General features: G+C 34.4%; 2 protein-coding genes across 2 annotated transcripts in view; both read left to right on the top strand.

Annotated features, from left to right (window-relative positions):
- LOC123549678 (uncharacterized) overlaps positions 1–12,768 on the top strand; it is a 226,715-nt gene that overhangs the window by 55,282 nt on the left and 158,665 nt on the right. The window lies entirely within an intron of this gene.
- LOC123549672 (uncharacterized) lies at positions 1,680–8,558 on the top strand. The gene is made up of 5 exons (XM_045337947.2): positions 1,680–1,923; positions 3,256–3,373; positions 4,264–4,487; positions 4,732–5,642; positions 6,462–8,558. The coding sequence occupies exons 2-5, from the start codon at positions 3,256–3,258 to the stop codon at positions 7,069–7,071; spliced, it is 1,863 nt and encodes a 620-aa protein (XP_045193882.2). The 5' UTR covers positions 1,680–1,923; the 3' UTR covers positions 7,072–8,558.

Genomic DNA, 12,768 nt, shown 5'->3' with positions numbered 1-12,768 from the left:
TACAGTTATTCAGATAAGAAATCTTTTATGTTAGAACAATAGAATATTGATTATGAATAATAAAACTATGGTGAGAATACCGTTATAAAAGATCCTCTATTGTCTAATACTAAAATAGAGAAACTGGTTGGTAACGGTGGCTGACGTCGAGGGGAATTTCCGATTGACTCACCTAATTGCAGTCTGGAATGTTGGGTTGGGTGACCTCCATTGTTCTAGGGCATTGACCGGGTGACCTTGACCCTATGACTCATTGTCCTATGTTAGGGTTGGGCTATGACGTCATGGGAATTTCCGACCTCGCAGGCCGTTATATGATACCACCCCCATTGTTCCTGCGCAGTCACATGATACCCGCTCATTGTTCCTGCGTAATCATGCGTGTAGCAGCAGGGCAACAGGCACTCTCCCCAACTGTCTCATATATACTACTTATATCTATGAAATGGCCGCTGCAAATTCTGCCTGTTTGCTTTAAATATGGAAACTAAAATATGCACAATAAACTCCTGCATGATACATACATGTAGTCACGAGTGAGACCGGAATAGGTTTAACTCGGGGTGCTGCTCTACTATATATATAATGAAAGATGTAGCTGATATTAGTTTGTACGACTAAGGTGCAACTACTTTAGCATGTACAGAACCAGTTAAAATATAAGTTCAATTAGAAATGAAATGTCTGCGAAAACTATCCCTTATTGTAAAATAGGCGCATATGTTTCCACAGCCAAATGTCCTTAATGTTCTATATCCAATATTTATTAGTAGTTCATAATCCTTCACTAGTCTTGCTGTTTCTTATAACATAGAAATAGTGGAAAGCCACAGGTCGCTCCGTAGTGGAAATACAAGCTTACGTCGACGCCCTCTGACCCGGGTTTGGCAGAATTCAACATTTAACATTTATACGTCGATTACAAAAATACAATTTAGATACACCGACAGATTACAAAAACTGTTGAAACATAAAAGTAAAAAGCAGACCCTATATTCAAGGGGCGTTTAAACAATATCCAATGCTATTAAAGCGGGTGTATTGGAAACGCACAAGCCGAAATTTTCAAGCTGAAAAACGAAACAGTACACTTTTACATCATAAATGCCGTGCTGAACGATCAGAACAGATAGAAATATAACAGCTCTGAAAGTAATGGGCGACATTTTACGGCCGCCACAAGGCACAAACAACGCTGCTATAGAAAAAGTGGAGAAACATTATTATTACATCGCTCAACACAGCACAAATACAAATGTTGCTCGGTTTGATTGAACCTGTTCATTGACGGTAGCGGAAATCCACCTCCTCGGACCTCAACAATATGCAATATTTAAGAACATTAGTACAAATGATAAACGTGGTTCAAGACAATGAAAATGCTAGTAGTAAATAAGAAAGGGAAAACATCATAGTTAAGTAAAATAGTGTAACTTTGATATAGGGATAATACACGATATTCCTCCATTGCTGTATGAATCCTTATATAAGTAGCCGGTCAATAGTTGTACTATATGACCGGTCTATATTCATCACTAAATATTGCTGGGCTAAAGTCATAAATTGAAGATTTTTGATGTCATGTTGTCATACACTTATTTAATGGCTTGTCAGTCAGTAGTCATAACTGGCGAACGGTCCTTCGGACCTTGTGCAACAGTTTTGACTATTGGCCTGTAAGCCATTCGTTAAGTTACTATTATTCACCGATAACATTTATGCCAGTTTTTTGATAGTATGCTCATAAACAAAACACATTTAATTATTTAATCGTCATACCTTTGAATTCGTCGAAGTATCATCCCTAACTAATTCTTTCTTGTTCCCTTGCAGGATTTTGTTCAAATAAGCCATAGATTATTGCTGTGATTTATTGCGAAACCAAATGGCTTCTTGACAAAATTAATGAAGTTATAAACAGAGGTATGTCAAAATATATTACGTCTTGACTAAGCGGGCAGACTTGAGAAAAAAATTAAAAGATTAACTATTACATTGATGAAGGTTCAAGTAAAGTGTTTGATACCTCCCTTTGTTGAATTTGTGCTTTAGGCAGCCTTGTTTTTACTTTGTTCAGACACTCAAGAGAGGGTGTTCTGTTTGGAACAACACATTTTGTCGTAAATCACAATTCCGGTGACTGTCAACATCCTATTCTGTAGGAAATATTAAAATTCAATTCGAAAAAGTATTTCTCTATGGATGTTTTAGTTGTGTAACTAACATTTGCATAGATCTGTTCATACTAATTAAAATGATTAATTTTTATCCCCTTTTTGAATTATGACTCAATTTTGTAATTGTAACAGTTCCACATTTACTTTAGTTTGAAAGTGTTGCATACACATTTTTAAACATTTATAACACTCGGACTTCCTGGAGAAATATGTTACTGTTTTTCCCGGATTATTTTTGCAAGATTCACAGAATGGAAGTTACCTCTGTTTGAGCTTAGTAGTTATTTTTAATATGTTAGATATATAACCCAAAAAGTATTTTTCCAAGTTGCTTTTATGTAAACTAAGATATCTTGAATATTTTATAACGATCAATTCATTTATAAAGTCAAAATTGAATTTTAAAACAAACTTATGTCAAAAATGGTTTATCAATACGCCGCAAATTATAACTGTTATTTTTTTCAACATATTCAAAAGTTATAAAGGTATTTTGAAAATTTAAAAATAAGTTCCTATCATCTTTCCCGGAGTTCTTAAGAATAGTACATAGTAGCAATGGTATTTAAATTAATGTGAAATCAACGAAAGTCTTGTTACGGGAAAGCTGGATCAAAAGAAGATTATTATCTTCTACGCAATTAATATGGACATCTGAACATTGTAGAGGTACTAGTCGTTTTGGTCGTAAAATATTCCGAACGAGGTGACCTTTTATTAAAGGCATTGCCTACTTTTTCTTAATGATTAAATATATTTTTTTAGTAGTAAACAGCAAAAGTCAGTGTAGTTTCTGAGCATATACGATGTTCAAGGTTTTGTATAGTTTGCCGTGAGGATTGTATTCTTTCTATGTATTTTATTTTTTATAGTTTTATCAAATTTATGTTGTGGGATATTATGAGTCTGTAGAAAGTGTCAGTAACGATTATCAAATTCCTTTACATTTTACATTAAATTTTGCTTGTACACAAAACCTACTATCTTTAGAGAACAAATACTGAGAGGATTTAATCTCAATATGTTTTAACTGTGTATGTCAATTTGCACATGAATGCAAAAGTTTTAACTTTTGTAGATGAGTGCCATCATAAATCGGTATTCTCACGTTTTTTCCACGTGGGAGGTATATCCAAGGGTGCATTTCTTTCAAAGGCGTTTTGTTGATCTTCATAGAAGATTTAGAACACTGACAGGTAAGGTTATCTTATCATAATATTTGCAAACAAGCTTAAAATGAAAATTTATAAACGTCAGCAGTTATATTGATTTCAAAATGTGTGACACTTATATTAGATAAAGAAATGTCTTGGTTGTATCTGAAATTATGATAAAGAAATAATGGTCTTGTAGGCAGTGAAAGCACGCGTGACTATACTTACTTTTTTAACATAGTAATTATGGCAGCCGGGTCGTCCCATATGCAATCTCAAACTTGGTGGCCATGTTAAATTTCAATATATAAGTAAAAAAAGTGTTATCGAGCTGACACGGTTTTTCTTTCTACTTTGAAAACAGGATATGCCCATGATTGTGATGAAATTAAAATTCCACCAAAGTTTCATAATTATTCTTTAAAGGGTTTAGAGAGATATGGAGCCTACATGAAATAAACATTTTCATCTATCAGAGGTTCGTCAAAATCCCCAGACTAGGAAACTATGGTAGACCTCTGGTGTGTGAGAACGGAAATCCAAGGCTCAAACTGTTTGACGTTCGGTTTTGCTTGGCCCTCTAGCGGGCACAATTGAAACATGTTTTCTTGTACATTCAATTGTGATTTGTAAAGGTTAACTCTTCAACACCCCATTTAAACTTCATGATAAATATACTTACTTTTTAATTTCATGTGAAAGTATTAGACTCTTTATTTGACGGTAGGTAGTAATAAGAGGAAATCTAAATTTTGTTATAAATGATGTCAAATGCGGTTATATCCTATTCAAATATATTCCCTTTTTTTACATTATATTATACAGTTATAATGAAATAAAAATTTCTTTTTTTTTTCAAAGAATATAGCTTTTTTGATTGGCGATACCAAATCAACGAATTTGCTCATTTATATAACATGTGTTTGATTCAGGAGCTTTCCCATCTACTTACAATGATCCGAATGTACTGTCCGACATTGAAAAACTAAACAATGCGCTTAAAAAGTCATTAACTGTCACTGTTTTCGGAAAAGACGACATTCGCTCTAGCGAGTTTGCTGACTCCGGATATGAAATAGATGATAAGCCAGAATGTGGAATAAATGTGCTTATTTGTCACGCACGACTGAATGACACAGATGAAAATAGTTTACAGGTACATACTTTGCAATTATAGCTGTCAATATATGTACAGTTTCTATGTCTGTCGTATATATCACGTCGATAAGGTGTAAATTGAGAGTCAAATATCAGAATTCGTAGCTTACACATTTATTACTTTCAACTCTAGCATACAACTGTGTAATTTAAAGTATATCTAAACAAACATGAATATTGGCATATAATTTTTTTTCTTTTTTTGATAAATGATAAATCATTAATTGCTTTCTTTTAATAAGGATGTTGAAGATATGTTTAATCAAGCCACCAAGTATTTAGAAGGTAAACAAAGCTTAGATTTTGTTGTATGTTACTGCGACACATGTCCTGATTCCTCAGAGAATAATGTCATCGAAGCTCTACTACAAGTTTCCACAAGAGTCAATGAAGCACATGGCTATAAAGGAATTGCTCCCGAAAACATAATTATTGGAAAAAATGCATTCACTCTTCAGAACAAAATATCGGAATTACTCGAAAGTCGGATAGTTGATGGTTTAGTTAAAATCTCTTCGTACCTTCAACGATTTGTAAGGGTTGACAGGCACTACGACCAAGAGAATCTGGATATATTGAAGACAAAAGCTTGTGTCAAAGCAGTGCAAGACTTCCTTGGAAATGGACACAGTCTTTATGACATGAGACGTAAAGCAGCGACTGAGGAGGTCTTTCTCGACCAAGTGATATGTAAATTATCCAGTATTATAAGATGTGCAGTCGTACCCGAAATGGCAACAAAGCATAACTTGCAGTTGTGGATGTGTAATAAATTGCTTCAAGAGGTAAACTTTGAAAAGAGCTTGCGTGAAAATGTCTCCAAAAATACCCGCTACCATTTGTCTAAACTGGCGAAATACTACTTCGAGGTCTACAAGACACCATCAACTCCTTCAACTTCTATGAGTGACACACAAACAAAATCTCATAGTTTTGACTACTTGGTATATTATCTCCAAAATGATTTAGCTGGTGAAGTCACAAATGCGGAGAAAAAGCTTTCTGCAATGCACTATTTGACAAATATAATGAGAAAGATGATGTACGAAATAAAAGGCTACATGCGTCAAACAGTTGTACAATTACAGTCCCAAGATGAACCAGACTTTTCCGCTCCAGACATTGCAGACCAACTGCGGGAAAATGTTTTAACGTACGTAGAATGCGCGCTGATATATCTGATATAGTTAGTTTTTTTTACTAAAGGTGGCGTATAACGCTTTATGAAATTTTATTCTCTAAACACTTTAGAAAGTTTATAAATTGTACATTTTTGAACGGCCTCTAAAGAGATAAAACAAAACTGATCATAGTACATATGTGTACATATATTTTAGATCACTAAATGGAATAATGTGTCATACCCGTCATCATTTTTGTTTCAAGGCTTTGATACAAATCTTTGAAGATTTCATATTGAAATTATTGTACACCACCTTACGTCTTCCGCGTAAGTATCACGCACTGATATAAAAATGCATGTGACTACACAATTACATGTAATAATAAAGGTCAACTTTTGGTATTTATACTTTCTTATTATTAGCAAATAAAAAACTGTTATTAAATTCAGTCATGCATTTTTCTTTGCATTACACAATTTTTTAAACTACTAATGAATTTGTTTTGTTGGATTAACGTCGCACCGACACGATTATAGGTCATATGGCTATTTGCCAGCTTTGATGGTGGAGGAAGACCCCAGGTGCCCCTCTGTGCATTATTTCACCAAGAGCGGGCACCTGTGTAGAACCACCGACCGTCTGTAAGCCAGCTGGATGGCTTTATCACATGAATAATTCAACGCCTCGAGTGAGGCTCGAACCCATCGTCGAGAGGCAAGTGATTCGAAGTCAGTGACCATAGCCACTCGGCCACGGAGGCCACCCAAGGACCAATGAAAGATAGCCAAAAGAAAATGTGTACATGTGTAACTGAACAATTCTAATTGCATTTTATCTCCCTTATACAGATTGGAAGGGGTGTACGCCATTGGTACACTTTACGGTCAGCTGGAGATCCATTTAGACAAAAGTAACGCCGAAGATAGTTCTAATGTCAGAGAAGAAATAACTACAATTATGAATGAGTGTCAGTTTCAACATCCGTATGTTATAAAGGAAGTTAGCATGAAACCGAAACGAATGGCAAACAACTTTTATGAGCAGGGTGACACATTACGTTGCCCTTTCCCGGATAACTATGACAACATTCGTGAGGGTACGTTAGGTTGCTTCGTTAAAGGACGAGACAATAAACATTACGGACTAACATCTGCACATGTTGTAAACCCAAAGCCCAAAACGAAATTGAATGTGATGGTCCAAAAGAGAGGACAGACATACAAGCGTTTCGGCAAGAGTCAAGATAATCTATGTGTACTACCATCGGAAGGTAGTCTCCACCATATTGATATTGCAGCTGTTATGGTGTACTCCGATGTTACAATGCACTGCAATTTTTCATTAAAGGATGATATTGGACAAATTAAGCCGGCACATGTAGTGAATAAATCGAGGAAAGAGCTGTCTGAAAGCTTTGTATTTAAGTCAGGCGCGAAGACAGGAATTACAAAGGAATAATTGCTTCAGCTGACTATAACGTTGCTGTGAAAAAGTTGCCGGAACACCTCATTCTTATAGAACCTTTGCCAGCAGATGACGAAAAAGACATAGAAGAAAAGGCACTTGAGCTGGTGAATGGTGACATTGGGAATTTACCTCAGACAAATGACTCTAATGACGAAACGGCAACACGATCACATGTAATGTTAACTGATCGCGGTTGTGAATCAGACCAATCGTACCGTGGGTTAGACAGTCGGCGTAATTCACCGTCAAACACGAGAAAAAGTGAGTCAAAAGAATTACGCTCAGTGGCCCCCGGTATCAAAAATCTGCAACTTGAGGCTGGTGCTTGTGGAATATCGTGTGATATGTCTTTTAATGAAGCAAATCAATTTAGAGACGAACATGCTTTAGAGATTTCCCAGAACGGTTGTGCTATATTTGCCGAGCAAGGCGACAGTGGATCAATTGTTTGTATGCTAGATTTAGAATCAAAAACGGTTTCAGCGATCTCGATGGTCAGTGCTGGAAATTTACAGTTAAAAGGTTACGGAAGAGACGACTTTGAAAATAATATGTGTGTTTCGTTTCTTTTAGTGGATGGAATGCAAGAGCTAGGCAAGAAATACAAAGGGAATCCAGATTTCTTCAAGTTTGAATAAAATATAATTTGTTTGTACTTTCGAGAGGTAGCAGGTGAATACTTTGCCAATGTATCGTTTTATAAACTTTTCTCAAAACAATGCAAATTGATAATTTTCTTTTTCCTAATTTTCAAAATATAACCTGAAGTTTTGAAAATTGGTGGTTAATCAACTTCTACATTGTAGAAAAAATGATCCGATATATTTATTTATTGCGTTGGGTTTAACGTCGCGTCGACATAATTATCGGTCATATTGCGACTTTCCAGCTTTGCTGGTGAAGGAAGACCCCAGGTGCCCCTCCGTGCATTATTTCGTCACGAGCGGGCATATGGGTAGAACCATCGACCTTCCGTAAGCTAGCTAGATGGTTTTATCACATGAAGAATTCAATGCCCCTAGTGTGATCCGAAATAAGAATACAACTTAACAGAATTTACCGTTGTTTAAATCATTCAAGTCTTGAGAATTATTTTATTTGAATAGAAAGCTTTCTATGCATATATTTCTTTTTGATATTCTTTGTATGGACAAGGTGTTATATCTTTAAGGAAAGCATTATCTTATTTTATATTTCAAAGAAGGAGCAAATAGGTATGCACCCAAATTTCTACTTCATTTACACAGACTGCGTTTTGAATGCTTCATTATATTTAAATAGCTATCATGTGGTTATTGATATATCAAGTTGTCAGCTCTGCATGATCATTTTCGGAAAATATACAATATCAGAACTCAGCTAAATTTTACAGAGGGCAAATATACAACAGTTGCATCAATAAATTATTTATATATTGCAAATTCCAAAAAGTCAACGTTATTTGTACGAAGCTTGATAATAAAATTGATATTAATTAATTTTGCTAAACAAAACTCTATGTAAAGTTCCACTGGAAGATGTTTAAAGATTGAGGGCAAAGATTAGAACAGGCAGTGACAAAAGCTTTGAAGGGGTCAACTGCAGCTGTTGTGTGTGCGACAGCGAGCAACATGTTCCAATTACCTACCCTTCTAGAAAAAAAGAATCTTTGGACGTGTAAATGTAACTGAAGCTGCATATTTTACCATGTCCATGCCTTGTTCTTGAATCAGCTAGATTAATACATTCTTTTCCGGCTATATAACTCCTACAAGGACAATCTTAAAGAACATTACTAAACAAACTCTAGTGCTTCTCGCCTCAAATGATGACCGATTTAAATTTGTTAAAATATCAGAAACGGAGCTTGTATTATGAATACGAATACTAGACGAATAAATAATTACCTATACAAATTTGATCGGGCCTTCGAGTACCTTCGAGGACAGGTTTCAAATTACATGGAGCAAGATAATTATATTTTACTTATACCGTGTTCAGACTACGTTTTTAATCCTATATTAACTTGGGTTTATTTTTTAAACTTGTTTGCGTCCACACTATATATGGTATAAAACGTGAATAATGTAAAGGTCAAGTGGGTTCTGTAATATAGCATTAAAACTACCTCGGGAGGTGGTTTTAATGCTATATTAAAAAGTAATACTATATTATTTTACAAGTGTGAACGCAAATGTGAGTTATAACTGGTTTTACAATCCCAAATCCACAGATCTTACCTTTTGGCGGAAGAATACCATGTGTTTCTCTTTTGTATCAAACAATTGATGTTATGGCTGGCAAAAGTAATTGGAGTGTTGATGAAACAAAAACATTAAATTGCGATATGGAGTCATGCTGATGCTCAAAATGGACTATAGATGGAATGAACAGAAATTCTTAGATGAAAACAGAAGTTTAAACATTAATGACTCCTTCTTGTTTCTGTTAGCCTCCTCCTTTGTAACCTTTTTTGCTTATTGCAAAATATTTGTTAACTTCCAACATTGCATGTATATATTTAAACCACATTTCTTTGCCCAGTGTGGACGCAAACTAGATTATATTTTTATGGGTTTTAAATGTCAAATACCTATTATAGCCGATTAGTGCCTGATAAAAATAAAACCGATCTGCTAGTGTGAACACGGTATTAGTGATACGCGAAAAAACAAAGTAATTTATGAATTATTATAATGATATATTTTTATTTTGCATTTAGAACATTTTATAACTTTTTAAGCGAATACTGCAGCAATTATTTTCCCTTTTTATAATTCCTTCCAAATAAATGAATAAAAGACCATTTTCATAATGAAAATTAATCATTTTTCCTATAATTTTCAATAAAATGACCATTGTTCTTTAACGGCCATTATCTTAAAGTTTATCAAGTTTCATACAGTTCTTAATTTAGTTCGATTTACATAAATCTGTTTCTGAATTTAATTTGCACTGTCAGAAATTATTTCAATATGATATTTAACAAGTCACTGTTCTTTAACGCCAGTTATATGAAAGTTTGTTTAGTTTTATACAATTCTTAAATTTAGTCCATTTTACATAATTTATTTCTTATCTAAATAGCATAGTCAGAAAGCATTTCAATATCATACTTAACAATTAACTTTTTACATGTAGCGGTTATTTTAAAGTTTATCTAATTATAAATTATCATGCTCAATTTCTTGCGTTTTACACAACTTTATTTTTAAACTTAATTCACAGTCAGAAATTATTTCAATATCAAAATTTAACAAATCACTTTTCTTTAACGGCGGTCATTTGAAAGTATATTTAATTTTGTATGATTAATAATTTAATCCATTATACATAAATATGCTGCTTAATCTAATTCGTAATGTCAGAAACTATTTCAATTTCAAAATTCACAAATTTTGAACAGTAGAAAGAACAAGCTAATTATATAAAAATTCCATCAAGGTAAGGGAATATTGCCTCATAGTTTCATGTGACCAATTAGTTGTTGATTACAGACTCGGAGTCACGCGGAGTGGCCATGAAATACCGGAAAACCATTATAATTGTTACCTGTATAATTTTGGCTCGGAGTTCCAGCATTCCGTTAAAGTAATGAAACTATAACAATCGGTACACCGAGTCAGAGCAAGACTTTTCCTCCGAGGAAAAACGAAAAGTGCTGATCGGTATTTCCTAGACTGTTTATTTAATAATGTTTAATATATTTACCTGCCTGGTGACCACAAGCAATTAGGGGTCACCTGACTGTGACCTTGACCTACTGATCTACTTTCTTGTTTTTTTAAGATACAGCCTTGAAATTTGGATGACATGTACATTTTTGCACACCGATCTTAAAACTGACTTTCATTGACCATGACTTTGACATACTTTTTAATATTTTTGCATCATTGTGCCATTTTAAACATGTGGCTCATATTATTCAGGGTACAAATTTTCATGCTTCCAATCTAGTGGGATTTTGCCTTCCGCAATTACAGTGAGAATTGGCGATATATATTTCTTTATAATTATTCTTTCAAGATTTTAACAAGTATAACGTCTGGACCGGAAGCTTTATGGGGATTAATAATTGACAATAATTTAGTAATTCCCTTTTAAGATGGTGATGATTGGCATTTCTGGATGAGAACTAGGACCTTTGTCTGGTATTTCTTGTTATGTAGCTGGAGTAAATCCTTTTTGGAATTGATCATTTAAGATAATTAGCTTTGATGGTTGTATCTGCGTTTAGTATAGTAGCCCATTTTCACGAAGTAGAGGTATAGCGTATGATTCAGATTTGTATGTTTTAATGTACGAAAATTTGTTCTTAGGTTGTTTGTTTATTGCCATTGTCAGGGATTGTAATATATGATATGTAACAGTGAATACATTAGGATAAAAATAATTATAATGATGATACAAATATCTAGGCAGACAGAGTCTATAAGTGCATTCAGTTCTGTTTTTTTTCTTTCTTTCTTTCTTTTTGATGGGCTGGAAATTCAGACAGGTTATCTGTAATGAATGATTTACATTCTTAGTTCTTTAAGTTTTCCGATGTATTGAACAAAACCGGTTTTGTTTTGGAGAAGATGATCCAGGAGTGTGTATTTACTGTCACTGAGGACAGAGAACGAGCTATTAAATAAAGTAGTTACTAAACTTGAGTAGAAGATGGAAGTTGGAAGACCATATTTCAGAGAGTGCCAAGACAAATTACTACTATTCATGTTACACATGGAATCCGACACGCCACCTTTACAATCAATATGATACCATGTTTTGCATGAGTCACACTCAAAGGCCATAGATTTCCAGGTAACATCTTACCAGATTATCTACAAGGCTATCTTGGTGTTTTTGTCCGGGGTTTAATTCTACTTGATTTTATATAAAAAAAAACTTAAGTCGGAACCACCAACTTGTTACGATATGGCTGTGGATGATGATACAACCAGTGATAGACACAGACATTGTTGTCAATCCTATATGCCACAGGATACAGCATATGATTTTCAGCACAGAATGTGCCTGGGCCGACCCTTGTATGGGCTTTTTTCTGTCTCAACTGACTCATAATTGTTTAGTACTGGTTATGCACTCTCCATTGTGAGACGCTACAAAACACACACAAAATTGTTAGTTACAAATGAATATTATAATCTTCGTCCCGAACGCTACCTTCGGGCACAGATGATGCACAAACAAATGAGCATGTTAATACATGAATAGAAAAGGTTTTTAAGAATTTATCTGACCCGATTTTTAAATCTAAACCGGAAGTTGTTCAAATTCGGACAGTGAGGAACCAATCAACAGTAATTTGGACTTCTACCCACATCGTATCAACCAGAAAACAAGTTTAATGATAAACTGAATCAACAGATATTAAACAGTTGGCAGTTTAGAAAGATGGAAATAAGCAATGTTCGAAGCTTAGTTGAAAATTTGCAATCCGCGCAGTGCATGCGCTGTTAAATATTTTGACAAGGTTTCGCTACCCAATCTACTGACATGTTTGGTCTGTTGTTGTTTGGTCATCAGTTTAATAAAACAGTTCTCGCTTAGAATCCTTCCGCATAGGATAACCGCATCGACATACACTCCGCTTATAAAACTAACAGGGTTCATAGAAGTGTTTTATAAAAACGCAGAAACTTTGTAGTTCTGCATTGTCATAAATAACGTAAACGGTAAAGCTGTATATTTCAGTCGCACGTG

The sequence above is a fragment of the Mercenaria mercenaria genome, chromosome 6 (genome assembly GCF_021730395.1).
Source record: "Mercenaria mercenaria strain notata chromosome 6, MADL_Memer_1, whole genome shotgun sequence".
NCBI classification, from domain to species: Eukaryota; Metazoa; Mollusca; class Bivalvia; order Venerida; family Veneridae; genus Mercenaria; species Mercenaria mercenaria.
The sequence above is the reverse complement of the archived record's forward strand: the minus strand, read 5'-3'. Positions and strand labels throughout refer to the sequence as shown.

What these genes read in the sequence shown, in the direction of transcription:
- LOC123549672 (XM_045337947.2), top strand. Translation starts at nt 3,256, where the DNA reads ATGAGTGCCATCATAAATCGGTATTCTCACGTTTTTTCCACGTGGGAG. An exon ending in CAGATGAAAATAGTTTACAG is followed by an intron (nt 4,488 to 4,731) that starts GTACATACTTTG and finishes TCTTTTAATAAG; the next exon opens with GATGTTGAAGATATGTTTAA. An exon ending in CTGCGGGAAAATGTTTTAAC is followed by an intron (nt 5,643 to 6,461) that starts GTACGTAGAATG and finishes TCCCTTATACAG; the next exon opens with ATTGGAAGGGGTGTACGCCA.